We start from the raw sequence: 19,487 nt of genomic DNA, 5'->3' as shown, positions 1-19,487 counted from the left end.
CAGTTGAGGCAAGTGAAAAAGATTCTCTAAGAGGTTCTGTGGTCTATGCATATTTGTGGCCACTTGTGTGTCCATTCCATTCCCAGAAAGACTCCATTATACAGAAGGAGAGACGACTAGGCGAGAGCAGGGAGGCAGGGAGGCCATGCACACATCAGCAGTTCCATTTCCATATGACAACATGATAAAAACGAGAGCAAGAACAGTAACCCCATACAGGTCTTTGCTTCTGCATAACGCTCAAAGCTAAAGGCTCATCACCAGAAGGTGTTTTGTCGGCCACATATCTGTGAGAGAGTTCATACTTAAAACTTTACTTGCCTATCTGCCAATCACTTTCATATACGGGAGCTTTCCCTTCCAAACATTTCCCTTGTAACGAAGATTTTTGGGATTTGGACAGCAAAGTTTACTGGATGTCAACCCAGAATTCAACAGACAATTCAGTCACCTCTCTTAATTCATCTTTCAAGTAATGTGAAATGCCTGCTGTGTTTTCTAATAACTGGGGACTTAATCTACCTGATAGTGATATGGAAAGCAAGGACAGAAGAGATAGTGTGCACATCCAACCCAGGTTGGGCTCAGGTACTGGAGACAGGTAAACATGATACGGGAACAAAGAGGGGACAATCCTCTTTGTTCCCGTATCAGCGATATGAAAAGCGAAATGTTGTGTGAAGCAAGCTGACCTCTGAGTTGGGTTTCTGCAGGGGGTCGACCTTCCCATGATCCCGTGGGAGCAGCTTCTCCAGGTAACCCGGCAACTTGATGTCATCAAAGGAAGGAAGCCGAGGTCCAGAGTCAGTGGTGGTTGCTGAAGGAAAGCTTGGCTCTGATTGGCTGATCTGGGGGGTGCTTTGGTTAGACTGGGAATTGGATTGGTCACCCTTTACATAGCTTTGCGTGGATTGGGTCAGTTTGTTGTTAACCTCAGGCAGGTTAGGCTGATTGGATGAGTAAGGATCCTTTGCGATCTGTGTTGACTGATTCAATGAGAAGAGATCATTTGAGATTGTGGCCCGTTTCTTATTAGCCTCAGGAACTTTAGATTGATTAGATGAGTACGGGTCCTTTGTGATCTCCGTTGGGATCTTTTTCACAATGTTAGACTGATTAGGAAGGTGCTTTTTGATCTCGGTCAGGTTCTGGTTTAACTGAGCGGCAGTCGAGCCAGTGTGGTTATGGTCCAGAAAGGACTTGGTGGGGTCATTAGGACTCGTTGTCATTGTCGTTGGTGATCTGGGTGAGAGGGACTCGTTGGGTGAAGTCGGCCCACTCCCGGTGTCCTCTCTGGGGGAGAGCAGGCCGAGACGACTGCCCCTGCTGGAGCTTCTCAAACTGGACAGTATGGAGCTCCCTTCCAGCCGTGACTTAATCTTCGGCCTTTTGTCTTCCCCACCTTCCTCCTTCTCTCCTCCTTTCCCTCCTTCCTCTTCCTCAATCTTCTCCTTGGCAGCTTCTGTGTCTCTCAGGAGTAAAGACTTCACCAGGATGCTACCCCGGTCAAGATGGGGCCTCTTAAGCTTGTCCTCGACCGGTTCCTTTTCGCCACATACCTTCTCTCGGAGTTTGGTTAGCTCCAGGGAAAACTCACGTCTCTTCCTCAGGCCAAACTTGAACTCATCTGGGTCAAAGGTCTTCTCAAAGCGGTCCTCCTTGATGGCAGGCATGGTGAAGGACGGCGCCATGGTTCTGGACATCTTGAGCTTGCTGCGGGGCGGCACGGAGAAAGGGATGGCCAGCTTCTTCACCCTCTCCATAAAGTCCTGAGGGTCAAACTCACCTGAGGGGCCCAGCAGGTTGCTCACGGAGGCACTGAGCTTCAGCGAGCGGATTGGCTGCCTTGGCTTTGGTGATGGACGGACATCGACATCGAGCCAACTGGAGGGGGCATCTTGGGAGGCGGCTGGGAAATCTCTCAGCTTGAGGCTTTTCAGATTGTTCTTCTTACGAGTGCTGTCTTGGAAGCTGGAAGAACTTGGAAGAGATGATAACTTCTCACTAGCGGGGCTAGAAAGGGGAGACGTTTCATTGACTGTGCCAGAAAGAGTAGAAGTATTACTGGTTTTCTGTGAAGGAGAGTTTGATTGAGTTTCACAGTTTACTCCAGCTGTGATTTTGGTCCCTGTAACTTCATTCAGGCTTTTAGCTGGTTTTCCGTTGGCCATGTTAGCCAAGGGGACTGCTTGCTCTTCAGACTTACCATTGGGTATTTCATCTTGTGACTGGCTGGTGGACTTTGGGTCTTGGGCAACTGTGATGCCTCCACTGTTTTGTGCCGGCATGCATGTGCCCGAATGTGACCCTGCACTCTGACCTGGAGAGTGTGCGGCAGAAGTCATACTTACACCAAGAGCTGGTGAGTTTGTGTCACACTTCTTGGTTTGGGTGTCCGTGTCTTCCTGTGTATCCTTGGTGTCTGATGATGTGCTTTGTCGAGTTTGTTTTGTAGCGTCTGCTCCTGCAGACATGGCGTTGGTGGTGTCTTTGGATGGACGCTGTTCTGTTATGCCTGAACTGGGGTCCTCGCTATTCATTTTGATTTGATCAGGCACCTCTTTAACCAACTGTTGTTGTGATCCAGTGTTTGGCTTTTTTGTGGAGTCTGTGGAACTGCTTGTGTGAATGTCTGGTGTTTGGTTAGCCTGCTTCAAAACTTTGGATGAATTTGAGTCAAATGCAGGGGGGGATACAGACGCTGGTTGGGTGTTTGCCTCTGTCTTCTTACTGTCACCTGCAGATTGTTCTAGAACAACTACAGTTTCCTCACTGTTTGCTTTTGTAGGCTGTTCCGGGAAAACCTTGGTGTCTTCATTCTTTGCTTCTGTCAGCTGTTCTGAAACAAACCTAACCTCTTCACTCTTCTCCTCCACTCTCTTGTTCTGCACTGGGGACAAAGCCTGCTCTGCAGATGCAGTTGAAGACACTACTTTTTCTTCCTCCTTCACTGTTTTATTTTCAGCTACCCGAGACTTAGCGTCACTGTACTCTCTGTCTGCCAGCTTAGCTGTTTCAACCACTGTTTCAATGACAGTCTGCCCTACTGGCTCTGAAAAAGGGATTTGAGCTTTCTCTGTGTTCTGCATTTTACTCTCTCCAGTCATGTTCTGGTTTGCTAACCCTGTCTTGACTTCAGGTAGTTCTTTCACAGCTGCATGATTACTTGGAGGAGAGAGCCCCATCTTTGCTTGTACTTCCTGTTTGTATGTGGTTATTTCCTGTTTAGTGTCATTGGTTGGACTCTGTGGCTGTGTAGCCTCTTTATTGCTCCTCTTCTTGGACCCAGACATGCCACTGGTTTGTAAATGCTCGATTTGTTCAGCAACTTCCTCCTTCTGAGGAGATACATCTTTAGGTTGAATAGTGTCTTTGGTCTGTGTGTTGTCTTTTTGGAGTGTTTTTGGAATGTTTGCAGCATCCAGACTTCCTCCAGTGTCTGTATCTTTAATCTCAGGACTAACTTCAAGAGCACTTTGGCGCAGGCTTTCCTTCTGAGGGCCCACATTAGTTGTTACCATATCTTTAGTTACCACACTGTCTAGGACATCTAAACTATTGTTCATTTCTGTGGAATCATTTGCTTGTTGGCCATCTTCATTTTGTACCATCTTTTCATTTAGATGACCGTTTTCAGGTGCGTGGATGTTTTCGGTTGTTGGACTAACCTCAGTCCCTGGTGTATTTGAGCTCTTGTCAGCTGTTGTGTTATCTCTTGAGAGGTGACTGACATCATTTTGAAGATTATCTTTGAGATTCATAGTGTCTTTAGTTAGTATTTTAGCATCCCTAGTCTGTGGACTGTCTTTAATTTCCAGAAACGTTTGTGTTTCAGGACTGTTATTAGTTTTCGATCCTTCCGTCTCTGTGCATATAACTTGTATAGTATGGTCATTTGCGAGACCATTGTTGGATGTGAGAGTGTCTTTGATCTGTTGGTTGACAACATCTTTGGCCTGGGAGCCATTATTACTTGCAATAGTCTGTTTGGTTACAGTTTTTACAACACCTTTCAACGAAACACTATCTTTAGTGTCAAGGATCTCTAGTGTTTGAGCACTGGATTGTGAAGTCTCTTTGGTCTGGTTGTCTTTATCTGGTACTGTATTTTCTCTCCGAGAAATGTCTGTGATGTCTTTGGTCTGTGAAGACTTTTTGTTACGGGTGTCTCTGGATGGCTTGTCATCCCGTGAGATTCTGTCCGGTGGTGTATCTTCTGCTTCTCTGGTAAGTCTGTGTGTGAGTTGTGTGGGTGTTTTTTCTGGCGGGGCTTGCAGGGTTATGTGGTCCTTGCCCTGAGCAGGTTGAGCCAGAGGAGTTTGTTCCTGTTCCACTGGTTTACAGCTTGGCTCCGAGGGAGTGTTCACTGCACTCAGAGTTTTCGTAACACTGCTAGCAGAGCTAGACTTTCCTTTGATGGTAGGTTGAGACTGTGCAGCAGCAGCAGCTTCAGGAGGACGCTGAGCTTTCTTGAATGTCCCTGGATGCTGCTTCGTCTCTTGCTTGCTTGGGCCTATGTGTTTGTTTTGTGGTTGTGTGTTTTTCACTTTGGCCGGCCTGCTTTCATTGGCTGCTGCTGATGCTGCCGCTGCTGTAGAAGTAACGTTTTTTGCCAGCTCACGAACCGTCTGCACCTTCGGGCGAGCAGGCAGGGCGGAGCTGGAGCGTGCACTATTGGCACGGTCGGCCGAGGATGCCCGCTGACCCGAGGTGTGGGCACTCTGGTCCAGCAACTTGACTCGGTCTGCGATGGACCGGGCCGGAGAGACATCAGCACTGCGGGGATGCGTAGGCTTGATGGCACCCACACTTCCTGTTTGGTTCTCGAAGAGCTTGATGCGATTGACGATGGTGCGTATCGCAGCAGTCTTCTCCCCAGACCTGAAGGGAGCAGCAGAGATTAGGGAGAATGAACCCTCGGAGGCCATTCAGACCTACACATATCCTGCACATGTAGTATACACACTTGCCTGATTTGTCTTCTATTTTTCTCTAACTTTAATTTATTTACCACTCTATCACTGTCTCATTCAACCGCAGAACAGTAATTACACTGCAGTATTAAACACACACACAATTTCTCTCCCTCTCTTTCTCTACAGCACAAACACACACACAGACACACACACAGACACAGACACACACAGACACACACAACACACACACAGACACACACACCATCTCGACCAGGAATGTGAGGTCAACATGCCAGTAATATTTTCACAACAGCTCTATCTGTCCAATCTGTTAGCCTGCCCAGAATACCACACTCTCAACAAAAAAACTACTAAGGTGTGGCTCTGACAAGACCAGTATTAGAAATATCAGAGAAGCCACATAAAGCGGTACATAGACAGAAGAGAGAGTGAGAGTGAGAGAGAGAGAGTAAGAGAGAGCAGGACAAGAGCAAAGGAGGATTTATTCATGACAGTCACACATTTCACACCCTTTATGTGGGCCATGTGTGTGTTTGTGGATGAATCACTTGGGCAGGTAAGGCAGAAATTCAGGAAAAACTGGTGCCGTACCTGCCGTCTTCCGCTGCTGCCTTGGCTGCTGCTCCCTTGTTAGGCGTAACCGTTGCCACCTGCCTCCGGCTTACTCCAGAATCAACTGTCCGTTTCCGTCCGCTTTGCTCGACTTCCTGCTCTTCCACCGCCGGCTCGGAGTTCACCAGAACCTTCTTGGCGAAGACTTTCTCGCTGCGGGACACCTTGACGCTTCGTCGCTTGGACTCGGGCGTCTCCGTCTTCCTCTCCACGTGGCCATCGTCATCCTCGTCCATGTCCATGTCCATGTCCATGTCTACAGAAACTAGTTTGGCCAGCACTGGCGCGTCCAAGGAGTCCAAGGAGTGTGCGCGTCTGTATATGTTTGTGTGAGGGTCCTGGTCTAGCTCTGGGGCGTGATCTGTGTCCCCTGGCTCCTCTCCCAGGTGAGACTCCACCCATACCCTCTGAGGGCTGGACAGCGGCTGACCGGGCAGATTTCTGGTTGGCGGTGACTTCTCCCGTGGGCTTGTGGCATTGCCCTTTCGGGACCGCCTCCGTCCAGAGTTCTTGCGCCCCATCTCGTCGTCCGACTCCGCCTCCCTTTGTTGTGTCGCTCTGGTTGCCTTTGAAACCACCTGGAAGGTCTTCTTGATAGTTGTCTCGACAACAGGCCTCCTGTCGTTCTGTGTCACGCTAGTCTCCTCCAGGTAAACCTGTAGGTTCCTTCTATTGTTGCTGCTGCCCGAGTCATTCACATTCCTGAGATTCTCTGCTCTTCTCTCGCCTTCCTTCCCTCTTTGTCTGTCCTCCTCCTCCTCCCCTTCTGACCCGTCCTCGTGGTTCTCACCGGACCCCTCTAGGTGGTCTCCGTGCCGGGGAATGGGAGCCTTTGGCTGGGGTTCATCTTCAGGCAGGGCCTCTCTCCCTCTCACCCTCCACGGAGAAAGCCAGCTGCCTATGCGGCCAAACACCCCAGTACTGTCTTCCGCCTGCAAGAGCCCACACACATAAACACATAAGACACACACATAGACAGAGGAAGACAGACACAAACACACACATATACACACATAAACAAACACACACACACACACACACACACACAAGGAAGGTCAGAAATGTATTTATAATTATATAAACATACCAACTGACATGCACACACATACACCTACTTCACCAGAACATCTATGTAATGCACCCCTAATGTTTTGTAGACAAGCTGATTACCGGTAACACATTCAACATTTACAGTGACATTAACATAGTCCCTGTGCTGGCTCTTCAGAACTACATGTGCAGCAGTCATTGATCATATTAAGCTGATCAAATATCAATGTAAGATCAATATGTTATATTGATCAAATATCATACACTATACAGTACTACACTACCCCATACCACACTATACCATTCTATACTATACCATATGCTACTTCATACTACAATATACAATACTGTATGGTATTGTACTGTACCATACTATACTATACAATGTTAGAGTGGACGTTTAGTACTTATCAGTGCTTCTGCTGGATTCAATTTGCTTCATATGTCATTGTGTCATGAGATAGGATCCACAAACTCACATTTCCTTCTAAACTGGTTTCATCCTCTGTAACGGCTAAGGGTGGTTTGGCACCTCTCAGAGCACTTAACACTCCTTAAGATCCTGCAATGCCAGCCAGTTTTAGATTCCACAAGTGAGGCCTTAAAAGTGGAGAGACTGGCCCCTCTGTGTTTATGTGATCCGCAGCTCTGGAACTCATTACCATACGAGACGAAAGACCCAGCCCTTGGATTTTTTGTTTGTTTTGTTTTTTTGTCTCAGTTACTCCAAGCATTTAAGTACAGCATTCAGCTACAGTCTCATGTGCAATTGTGGAGCACAGAATAAGTGAAGTACATTACATCAGTAGAAATAAATTAATGTGTCTCAGTGCTATTGTGGCGGCCTTTAAAGCTGCAGTTTAGTTTTGTTTAGGGATGTCAATCTCCAATACGCTTTTAGGTGATTTGTTTAACCACCTATACACAAACATCATTGACGTACAGATCTTGCAATTAATCTTTTTTTGTTATTATAATTATTATCATGATTAGGCCTATCGTCGTTGGTGTAATGGTGTCACGCCCCTGAAAATGTACAGGAGATACCTACTTACACCAAATACGCACACCAAATGCGCCTCTGAATGCAGCGACTGTGCGTATCCGTATCCGTGATACAAAGGGGAGACTATACACAATTCTCATTTATGTGTATGACAAACACATACCGCTGCACTATATAAACACGGGTTTAAAACATGTTTTACAGTAAACTTATTATTAACCATGGCAAAGTACATTAAGTGACTGCAACAGTATTACTAGGTTTTGTAAAAGCTTAGCTTACAAACGGTTTTTCTCCAGTATAGCCGGAGGGGACTACTGAGAATTTAACAGAACTTCCCTCACTATGAACATCGAAAATCTAGCCAATATATTACAATCCCGCAATCCACTAGTTAGTGAAGGAACTCTTCTTCGACAATTAAAAGATGGGTATACTCACGGTGAACACAGGGACCCAAAACCTGGTGATATAGACCACCAAGTTTTGCGTCCCAACCACGACTGACGTTAAGTAATCCAGCGTTATTCTAATGACGCATCGAACTTCATGTATAAAAAAAGAGCATCTCAAATGTGATGACTGTCAAAAACTATGCGCGTTTCTAATGCCAATCGTTCCGCTCACCTTGGAGCATGGAGCGGAAAGCGTCGAAGAAACGCGCAAAGTGCAATATGAGACGAGCATGCACCCAGGGCACAATGTGTGTTCGGAAAGGGAGAGGGAGAGAGAGAGAGAGAGAGAGAGAGAGAGAGAGAGAGATGGGTTCGTTAATTATTTCTAAAGGATGGCACGGTTTTCCAAGCACGCAAAGAATGACGCATGTGGGATTCTGACAGATTCAAAACTCCTGTGTTTCATATTTCAATAATGAAGACCTCACAATGTGCTCCATGCTTTCATCTCCATAAGCAACTCAAGTGTTTTTCAACGAAAAGAGAGGAATATGGCACCAAAAAGTATTATCACAAATCAGGCACAACAGACTAACAGCCACAAAAAAAGTACATTCAGCTAGCGGCGCACAACATTCCAATTCCAAATGATCGCCCACACCCAATATGTGCACATAAATACACTAGAAGAAGCAGTAAGACGGCATTTTTTACAAGTGGGACCCAACGGTAGTGAAAAGTGAATTTTACCTGAGGCTACCGGTCAGTCGATTGAGTGATGGCCTGTGCTATAACAGCCGCCCCTCCGAGTGGGCTTATCCTCAAAACTACTTTCAAAAGTGTGAGTGTCAGCTCTTTACACAAGCCTCTCCTCTCCGCCCACACGGACCAGGAAAAGACTAAAACACGTTCGGACAAGACCAATCTGCTCAAATACATTCCCATTAAGACAAGAAACACTTACCATGCGCCGATTTAACTGATAATTAGCTCGAGTTCAAATGTTGGCAGAATCTGCGTTGCCGATGCATGAGAGGTCTCGAGCTCCTGGCTTGTTACCTTCTTCTTTGCCCGGCCTGAACACCTGAGTGCCTCCCGCCGATAACAGAGTCTCGTAAATAATGAATGATATTCTAACGTTTTGATATAGGCCTGTTTAAACTGTCAAATGTGTTGCCAGTTCCTCAGCATATCGGAATGAAAAATAAGCAAAGTTTCGCAGTGCTAACAGTTCTCTGAGTCGCGACTAATGATGGAACGAACCGGTGGAATCTGTTGGAGCCGGGTGTGTCGCGACGAAGTTAGCCTATGGCAGAGGATGTTGCAACACACTCAGGAAAATAGTATGCTTTAACATACACGCACACAGACACAATATAACGCTTGTTTTCAAAACAAGCTCCTTGAAGGTACTTACAAGTGCATTTGGTGAGCTGTCTGGCTTGTGGGAAAATAGACCGCCACTGAGGTCTCTGTGTGTGTGTGTGTGTGTGTGTGCACGTGTGTGTACTGGACATTTCATCATTGTCATGTCATTTTATTGATCAGTAAGCCTCAGAGAAGAGTTTAGTGGGTGAAAGTCAACGTCAAAGGTCGGAGCACACAATCACAGATACAGAAAGAGGGAGAACCCCTAGCAGGGTGTGTGTGTGTGTGTGTGTGAGAGAGAGAGAGAGAGAGGTTTTTGTTGAGCCTGAGTCATCCATGCCTTTTTGGGTGAGTTGGCAAGCTCTCTGTTGCTGTGTATTCACTACACACAAACCACACACATTGCGTAGTTCACTGGCCTTTATTTATCATTGTGTGTCCGTTCCCTCAGGTACATCTCGTATGGACATCTCAGTGAAAGTCAAGTAAGTCTGGCATACCAGAGCAGGAGTGAGTGTGTGTGTGTGTGTGTGTGTGTTTGTGTGTGTGTGTGTGGGAGGAGAGGGTTCCAGCAGAGGATAATGGGCATTGCAAGTGATACCTCTCTGTGTCACCATGGTGACAGTGTCAAACAGAAGCCATCAGTGTTTGGTTTACATCTGCTGTGTAAGCCAAGAACCCCCCCCCCCCCCATCAGTGGTGGAAAACTATTCAGATCCTTTACACTTTAGTAAAAGTACTAATACAGCAATGTAAAAAAAAAAAAAACTCCATTACAAGTATAAGTCCCGCATGAAATTTTCTTCTTCAAGTATCAAGCTTACTTACATACAGGATAATGTTGTTTTTTTAGGTCTTTTTTTTCGTTTTCAAGCATGACACAAACAACAAAAACAGAGCACAGACACACATACACACACACAGACTCAATTAGGAACAGAGACGAACACTTAGGAAGAGACATACAGACAGAGGAACTGTTGCACTAAAGTGACTCAATTCCTCCCTCGTGTGTCTGTGATGGCATACTGCACCTCCTTCCTTGGAATGATCTCTAGGTAACGTTATCAAATTTGTCAAATTCAGCAAATTGCTTCTCATAGTCCTCTAACTGTTCATTCAAGCAAACATAGTGGCTCAGATCGAGCCATAAACAATTCTAGCCAATCAACACTTTGCTTCAGGAGCATGGAAGGGAGGGTTGTAATTTGATTGACTTTTGAGCTTAACTATCAACAACCTTTCACCAGAATTGCAGACAACCTGTACATATATGTAGATTAAAACACATTGATGGAACCGAATATTGCCTGTTGTGTCAGACATAAACTGAGTGCTTACATTATTTTGTATCATCTGACTCTGTAACCCATGTCTTGGGTTATGTGCTCTACCTTTGTCTCAGTAGGAGCAAATAGCCGAGACCTGACTCATTAGCATTCAAATGGCTTATGTGAGAATTCCAGTTCTGCTGTAGCATTTGAACTCCTTCCCCCCAGAAAGCCTCCTTCCTGCTATGAACACCCCCACCCCCCACCCCACCCGCTCTCCCACAGATGAAACTCCCCATTGTCTTGCCTTCCTGTCATAACCTTAGGACCACACCCTATAGGTGTCTAGGTTATTTTTGTTTCTTAACTTTTAAATTAAATCGATTTCATGTATACATTTTTGGATGTTTTTTTATTTAATAGTATAGTTAAGTAAAACTGTTGTATGTAGTGGTTTTTGTTTTAATATTTATTATCACATATTGCACACAAGTTATAACACCCCCTCCCCTCATGGTTTCAATGTTCATGAGTACAAATAAGATGTGAACTGTTTTCTACATTGTTACCCACATTGAGAGCATGCATTCTCCCTGGGAACTCGGACCATTACCCTTGTGTTGCTAGAAGCTTGCTTTACAATTAAGATGCAGGGACCCAAGGTTAGAACATGTGTCTGTTCCAGTGTCTGTCAGACAATAGCTCCTGGCAGAAAGACATTTCTGCAGCAGAACAGGTAGAGCAACTAATTAACTCCACCAAGGTCACAGGTTTGAAACCCAGGGGACACAAATATTGATTCAAATGCATACCTATTTTAGTTGCTTAAAGGTTCTATACGGAATAAATAGATCTCTGTGTGAGGTGGTATGATTCAGGAATCTAATGTATTGTACCTGGATTGTACTTGGCTCCTGGATGCTCAGTGCTTCTACGCCAGCTGAAGAAGGTGAATCTGTGAGGCCACTTCAACACTGTCACCATTCCAGAGCAGAGATGTGTTATATTTTATAGATGTAGAGATTCCTAACTAGTGCGTGGATGAGTGTAAAGAGAGGGATGTGTGTGTGTGTGTGTGTGCGTGTGAGGGGGTGTTGTGGGGGATCCCCAGATGAGGATTGTGATGAGTTCTTGAAATGTGTGACCTCAGGGTAAGATTACCATGGTAACTCTCCATCCTCCATGAAGTCTTGAGTGCTATTTCAGTCTAAACCACGTTCACAAATCCGACCACATCCTTGGTGGAGCGGTATTTATTCATTTTGTTGTTGTGAAAAACATAGTAGGTGCTTGGAGACTTGAAATGATTTGGTATTTCCAAAGGCATGATGAAATTAGTTTAATCAGTATCCCTGTTCATTGTGTTTCTCTGCTTCCTAGCTTTTAATGTGTTTGGCATGAGCCCTGAACATTGCCATTAAAAAAAAACACCTGAATCAAAGAGCCACGGTGGATAAAACACACACAAAACACACACACACACACACACACACACACAAAACAGAGGTTTCCATTCTCTTTGGAATTCCGTTTCTATATTAGGTCTAGTAGAAAAAGCCACTACCAACTGTACCTTAATGCACCTATGATATTTCCATTCATTCATTTAGAATTTCACTTCTATCCGAAGCGACCCACAGTGTTGGTAAGCTATACATTTAATCAATGTGTGGGTGCCCTGGGATTTACCCTTGACCTGCTGTTGATGGCACCTTGCTCTGAGCTATGGAAAGGTAGTTGGTAGTCTCTCTGTCTTTCATGCATGCATGCACGCTCACACACACACACACACACCTATGCATTCCCTCCAGTAGATAAATACAAAATAACAGTCTTGATCATCTTATCCACTTTCTAATGGTGATCTTATGATTGTAAGACCATGCACAAGACAACACTCTCACTCGCTCTCTCCGTGTGTGTGTGTGTGTGTGTGCTTGAATGTCCTGCCCTTTAATAAACCATAATACATTAGTGACAGCATAATGTAATGGACTCACTCAAATTCATAGCACAAACCAGGCCCCTGCTCTGCTCAGCATGTTCTTTCAGAGTACTCACTCATCTGCATAATAAAACACACACACACACACACACACACACACACACACACACACACACACACACACACAATAACAAAATCCAGGAAACATTACTGCCGTGGTTTATTGTGGATGACCTACATTTACATTACATTTACATTTAGTCATTTAGCAGACGCTTTTATCCAAAGCGACTTACATATGTGCGACTTACAATGTATACACATTTTACATTTTTTTTTACATTTACACTGATGGCACACTGCACATCAGGAGCAATTAGGGGTTCAGTGTCTTGCTCAAGGACGCTTCGACAGGGAATCGAACTAGCAACCTTCTGATTACTAAACGACTTCTCTACCACTGTACCACTGTCGACCTAACAAAAGTCTTCATCCTCTGCTGCAACCATTTCTACACTTAACACTTTAAATACGGGTTCAGACAAAGGTCTCCACACTAATATTCCTCCAATTAATTCTCACTTTTAACATCACAAAGCCAACACACAGATGGAGCTCTTTCCTGTAGATTAAGACATATGAAGGGGTAACATGGGAAAATGAGTGAAAACCTTATGGTGAACCCTATGGTGAACCCTATGGTGAACCCTATGGTGAACCCTATGGTGAACCCTATGGTGAGTGTGACCAGCTGGCTCCTAGCGCATTGGGTCATCAGAACGCAGAATCTTCAAGAATCACAATGTGTTCCACTGTCAAGATGATCCGAATCTGGAATGGATACATGTTCTGGTTCTATGTATGTTCCTTTTTGATCCAGCAGTAAAAAAAACCTGGCAGAGATAAGATCCTTGTCATTTCAGTACTGGAAACAGGTACTAGTGGGTCCAGACCAGGTTTTTTGAGGTACCAGAGCATGTTTCAGAGAGGTTCTGGTTTAGGACAGCCCTAATGTGAGAACAGTCCACTTCTAATCAGATGCACATGCATCTCATTATGTTTAACATCTAGAAAGTTCTAGCTCACAGGCTGTTCATTATTAAGGATCCTCAGTTTGAAATAAAGTTCCTTAGTGGAGAGGTTCTAAAAGGTTCTATTTCACAAGTGTTCATTATTAAGGATCCTCAGATAAAGGGTTGGTCCTCAGTGGGAGATGTGCGCTCGAGTAGTGGCACGTGATTGGTCCTCCACAATGATTGGCGGCTCAGAGAGAAGCAAGTCATCGTCAGTGAGGTTCGAGTCGGGCTCTGACGTCACCACGACATTTGGAATGTTGAACTCAGACAGTAGGTCACCCTCTGCAACGAGCCCTTCAGGACCACAGCCAATAAGCTTGCCTGGGGCCATGACATCAGCCGTTTGATTGACAGTCCGGTCCGGTCGATTGAAGTGGAATGGAGAGTGGGAGTCTTCCAGTAGGGGGCGACAGAATGCCTGGGTGCCCACGTCCACCACACAAGCGCCCACTCGCACTGATTTAAAAAAGCCTTCTGGGTGTCTGAGAGAGGCAGAGAGAGAGAGAGAGAGAGAGAGAGGGGATGGAGGAGAGGGATATCATTATGCCATTCAGCAGACGTGTAGGTGGACAGGGGGAGAGAGAAGAACTGAGGAGAGGAGAATGCAAGGAAGAGAAGAGAACGGAAGGAGGCAGAGAACATGAGCTGAAAAGAGAGAGGAGAGGAGGGAAGGGAAGGGAAGGGAAGAAGGGGGTGAAGAAGAGATGACATCGAGAGAGACAGAGGACACGAGCTGAAAGAAAAGAGGAGGAAGGAAAAGCAGGAGGCTATAGGGAGAGAAAAGGCGCAGAGAGAAGATTGCTGCAGCCTTTGAGGAAGTTCAGTAGATCTTCACTTTTCAAAATATGTCAAGGTTTTTGTTGATATTCCAATTTTTGTAAATAGGCAGCTTATTGGACCCAAACAGTAGACATACAGATGGCAATGACCTATACATACACCTTAGACAGCATACACACCTTTGCCTCACAGAAATAGGCCTATGTGACTGCATCATTACAGTACATTAAGGATATATGTGTTTAATAGTAATCTAAAAACAATACATAAAAGTCCACACGACACAGTACAGCTATGTTTATTTTGGATCGCATTATAGTTCTTATTTTGGATCGCTTTATAGTGTTTATTTTGGATCGCATGGATGCCTAGACCTCCTTTCATCAGATACTTTATTGGATTATTTTTGTTAGCGAGGATTTTGGAATTGAGAATGTGTTGGGACTGACTGCTTTGAGTTCATCATCTGCTAAATGATGGCATCTCAAGCAGAGGATGAGGAGGAAGAGAAGAGGAAGAGGAAGAGTAGGGGAGAAAAGAACAGCGGGGAGAGGAGAGATGAGGAGAGTTATCACGTTATGATGATTGCATGCTCACAACAGAAACCTCAAGATTTTTATAATTGAATTCAGTATATTGGTTCAAGTGAAGACACTGTAACCTTGCATAATGTGACTACTATTCCATGTTCAAATTGTCCCTGTGATCCATCAGGACTGTGCCATCTTTAAATTTGTGCTTTGCGCATTCTGTGTGCGTCAGAGATCATTCTAGATATTTGGTTTTCTGGGCTGTCGGTCATGCTTGACATCTTTGGGTCTAGTTAGAGTCGCTGATTATAACTGGAGATGTTGTTTAGCAGCTGGCTTTGGCCTTCAGGAATGGAACATCATGTCTTTCAGTACCGTTGTTTTCCTTACTTCCTAATATGGTTTGCTTCCGAATCTGTAACTGCAATGTGAAACTGTTAGACACATGATTCACACCCATTTAGAGGTATAATTCAGGGCTTCTTGGACACTTGGTGGGAGAGAAGGGAGAGTGGTCATGAGAATCATGGGGGACACTGCAGAGACATTACAGAGCCATTACAAGGACACCTGAAATCGATGGGCACAGGGACGCTCTGACTAACATCTACATCTAGTGGCCGAGAAAACTCTATCTTAGTCTATTTAAGCAAATTTGAAAGCTATTCTGTAGCCTATGCAACTCTGATTGATTTTATTCTGTTTTATGTTAATCAAATAAATCTTAATTGAGGACATCTGAATCTAAAAAAAAATATTATATACTATTTTCATTTAAAGAGCCAGTCATCTTTATATTCAGTACAGTTCAGTTTAGAAACACAACACACAGAACAACACCACAATTTAACATGTGTGAGTGAGTAGGTGTATGTGTGTGTGTCGTACTACTATTTTTTTGATCGCTGATTGTCACCCAAAAGATGTCCCCTAATGAACTGAGAGAGAGAGAGGGGGAGTGAGTGTGTGTCTGTATGACTGAGAGAAAGAGATAGGGGTGCTGTCTTGATTCAAGTGTGTGTGTGTCTGTGTGTATGTGCATGTGTGCGACTGTGCGTGTGTGTATGTGTTCACTCACTCTTGGTGTGGTGCTCCAGTCTTGGTGAGCAGGGTGAGTACGAAGAACATGAAGATGACAAACACAGCCAGGCCCACCCAGAACCCTATCACTATGGAGTCTGCAAGAAAGGAACACAATCATATAAGTGACACACACACACACACACACACACACACACACTATAACACTGTCTTCGTTGGCACATACCCTTTCATAGTGACAGCATTTTTGGTGGCTTCATTCACTGCTGTGTTTTATCGTTATTGTGTGTATTTTTTTGCCGTTTCGTATGTGTCCCATAAGCTACCGGATGCTTAATAAAGCATTCTCTCAATAAAGTATCTATAGTCATGAAAGTGCAAACAAATACAAATAAATGGAAGAGAGGACAGCAGAGATCTAGAGGAGAGGCGCACGCATGGTTACAAGAGAGGAGAGGACAGGAGAGGACAGGAGAGGAGAGGACAGGACAGGACAGGAGAGGAGAGGAGTATTCTTGCCCATTTAAAAAAATAAAAAATTTCAACAGGGCAGTGAAAAAAAATCAGTTGCAACATCATCCTCACTCTTTCTGTGTCTTTGTTCTTGTCCCCTCTATTCCTCTCAGACATAGTTCAGCATAAATGTCTTCAATGTAATCAAACCTGTATTCAAAACTAAAATTTCGTCCAAATGGTGATGGTGTGTCCCATCAACTATGTTTTGTGTGTGTGTTATGAGGGACCATTGCACTTTGTGTGCTTTGGACCACAAAGAGGATTAGAGCAGGAAAAAGAGGGGACAAATGTCATCTGAATCTAGGGTCAACGGACAGCACATGACAGCAAAGGAAGGAAACAATGTGTGAGCTGACATTCCTTACAGGACAAACACATCAGGTTGGAACATCACACGCATCATTAGAGTCCAATGTGCCGACATTCTTGTCTTATTTCCCTCACAATGCTGATGCTTTGATGATGACTGGGGGGGTGGGTTGTTAAGTGAAGCATCACCACACACACCTTGGAAAGCCATAATGGACAGATAAGTGTTTTAACTTGCAGTGCACCTCTCAAGACACTTCTATTCACCTCTCTCATCTCTTTCAGACCTGAAAGAAAAACCTTACATACTCAAACACATGCACAGACATACTACAGATACTTACAGCGATTCGCCTTTAGACCTTCAAAAGATACGGGTTCCTCTTCATCATAGTACTCGTACTGCCAAACGTAGTCGTCTCCACCGTTCTGAGTGTTGTTGCGGAGCGAAGACATAGCAGCGACATCTACACGTCCGCGGTGCGGCGCACGCTGAACTCGATACTGTACGGTGAGGCAAATACTGTATTTGTTGTCCAGATTGTCGCACCAGAACACTGTTAGAAAAAAATATGAGTTTTGTCCAGCTTTTGTTGAAAAACTTCCACAAGAATAAGACTGGTAAAAGTAAATTGAGGTCTCCCGCTCTGTACATTTACCACGAATTTCAAAAGGGCTTCACCAACACAATCGGTAAGAGCGCTTACGTTAAACAACGACTTAATAAAGGGCATGAAGAGTATGTAACCCTGAGACAAACGTCGTTCAAACCCGTATGCCACGGTAGGTACTTCAGATCCTATTCAGATCCTATTCGTCTTCTGACGTGTAGGCTAGCCCAGCACTGCGTGGGCAGCAGCGTGCCTTCAGGGCTTCTTCTGAATTGTTGACTGGGTGTAGTGTTCTAATGTATGAGAAATGACGGAGTAGGCAGAGCTAGACCAACAGGTACTTTACTCAAGGCAGAACTAACATGGCATCTCCAGGAAGTGTAACTTCTTTACATGTATACAACTTGTATAGGTACTTCCTGTGCTGCATTAAAAGTACAGGACACAACATTTTCCCCTTTGTAGAAAAAGAGTAACTACTCTACTGAAGGCACATGTATAATAAAAAACACATATGAAGATATTGTAATCCATAGGCAAGAACATTCATCCATACTGCTAATTAAGTGCTTAACCCCTATGAATACAGTGAGGTATGGAAACATGTAACCTAATTTAGATCAGGTAAGTAATGCATCTGTCTGAAATAATAAACACATAGATATGCAGAACAACTCACACTTTTGACTGTAACATTACTGTGCAATTAAAATAACTCCAGTTCAATCAATACAGTAACAGTGTATCAGAAATAGTGCATATAATCAAGTCAACAATCAACGGTCATCGATTCAAAGTGCAAGTAAACAATTGTATGCATCACAAGAATCACAGTGTAGTATCACATTCTTAAGTAACAAAGTCTTTCAGCCAGGTAGGCTGGCGAGTATCTCGTAGGGGCCTAGGCTCAGGTGTTTCGTCAGGGGGGTTAGTGTCCTCGTGTGTAGGTGTGTGTGTAGTGGTTGGAAAGTCAGGAAGGTGGGAGGCATTCCAGGTATTTCCATTACTCAGTCTGTATGTACCCTCACCAAGCTTCTTGCTTATTGTCAGAGGATCACTGAACTTCCTGTGTCCTTTAGGAACATGTAGTGGGTTTCTCACCCGCACTCTGTCCCCTTTTTGAAAGGCAGGAGGACGAGCACCATGTCTGGCATCCGTGTATGTCTTAATTTTGTGCTGACGTTGGCTGACCCTGTGACGTATGTCCATGTCAGTCAATGTAGGAGCAGGAGGTGTTGAAGCAGGAGGCAGCAGTGTCAGCTTTGTGCGCATTGGCCGTCCATGGAGAAGCTGGAAAGGTGAAGTCCCAGTTGTGGCGTGCGGTGTGGCACGGTAGACGTGCAGAAAGTCAGTCACAGCTGGTTTCCACGGCTGGTGTTGTTGAATGGCCAACTGTACAGTCTGTTTAAGCACTCTGTTAAATCTCTCAATTTGTCCGTTGGCAGCAGGATAGTAGAGAGATGAACGGTGATGGCGTATTTGTCTTTCTTGTAGGAAAGCAGCAAAAGCAGCAGAGGTGAACTGAACACCATTATCTGTAACAATGCTCAGAGGATTGCCATGGCGGCTGAACACAGTTGACAGGAAGGTGATCACAGCTTCAGTGGTAATAGTGTGAGTGAAGGCAACCTCTGGCCATTTGCTATAGTAGTCGGTCAGTGTAATTGCGTACCTGCATTCTGGAGGAGCAATGTCGAATGGGCCCACTATGTCCACAGAGACCTCCTGCCATGGACCATCTGGCAGAGGCACTGGTTGCAGTGGATCTGGCCGCGGCTTAACTGTTTTGTCATTCAACTGGCATAGCTGGCAGGAGCGGATGGCACTGAGCACCTCAGCGTCCATCTTTGGCCACCAGTAGAGTTTGCATAGTTGTTGCTTTGTCCGTACCACCCCGTGATGAGACTCGTGGGCGATGGCAATCAGGTCAGGACGTAAGGCTATAGGCACAATCAGTCGAGAGCCACGAAAAATGAAAAGTTCTTTGACTGAGAGTTCCAAGCGCAGCTTGTAGTATAGCAACAGGTCAGGGTCAAGGCC

General features: G+C 44.9%; 2 protein-coding genes across 2 annotated transcripts in view; both read right to left on the bottom strand.

The window, feature by feature from the left end:
• Positions 1 to 9,540, bottom strand: part of LOC105901508 (beta/gamma crystallin domain-containing protein 1-like) — a 28,367-nt gene extending 18,827 nt beyond the window's left edge. The window contains exons 1-3 of the mRNA XM_042709880.1: positions 9,418 to 9,540; positions 5,529 to 6,481; positions 693 to 4,881 (exon numbers count right to left, since the gene is read on the bottom strand). Of these exons, the coding sequence (XP_042565814.1) occupies positions 693 to 4,881; positions 5,529 to 6,481; positions 9,418 to 9,531 (5,256 nt within the window). The 5' untranslated portion in view covers positions 9,532 to 9,540. The remainder of the gene's footprint in view (positions 1 to 692; positions 4,882 to 5,528; positions 6,482 to 9,417) is intronic.
• Positions 9,541 to 12,976: 3,436 nt separating this feature from the next.
• Positions 12,977 to 17,677, bottom strand: LOC105901529 (melanocortin-2 receptor accessory protein 2B-like). Its single transcript, XM_042709922.1, has 3 exons — positions 17,181 to 17,677; positions 16,049 to 16,148; positions 12,977 to 14,142 (listed from the first exon to the last, which is right to left on the bottom strand). Exons 1-3 carry the CDS (start codon positions 17,290 to 17,292, stop codon positions 13,788 to 13,790), a joined length of 567 nt encoding a protein of 188 aa, XP_042565856.1. The 5' UTR covers positions 17,293 to 17,677; the 3' UTR covers positions 12,977 to 13,787.
• Between the last annotated feature and the right edge of the window lie 1,810 nt (positions 17,678 to 19,487).

This window comes from Clupea harengus, chromosome 15 (assembly GCF_900700415.2).
Source record: "Clupea harengus chromosome 15, Ch_v2.0.2, whole genome shotgun sequence".
NCBI classification, from domain to species: Eukaryota; Metazoa; Chordata; class Actinopteri; order Clupeiformes; family Clupeidae; genus Clupea; species Clupea harengus.
Note: the sequence above shows the minus strand (reverse complement) of the source record. Positions and strands in the feature narration are given on the sequence as shown.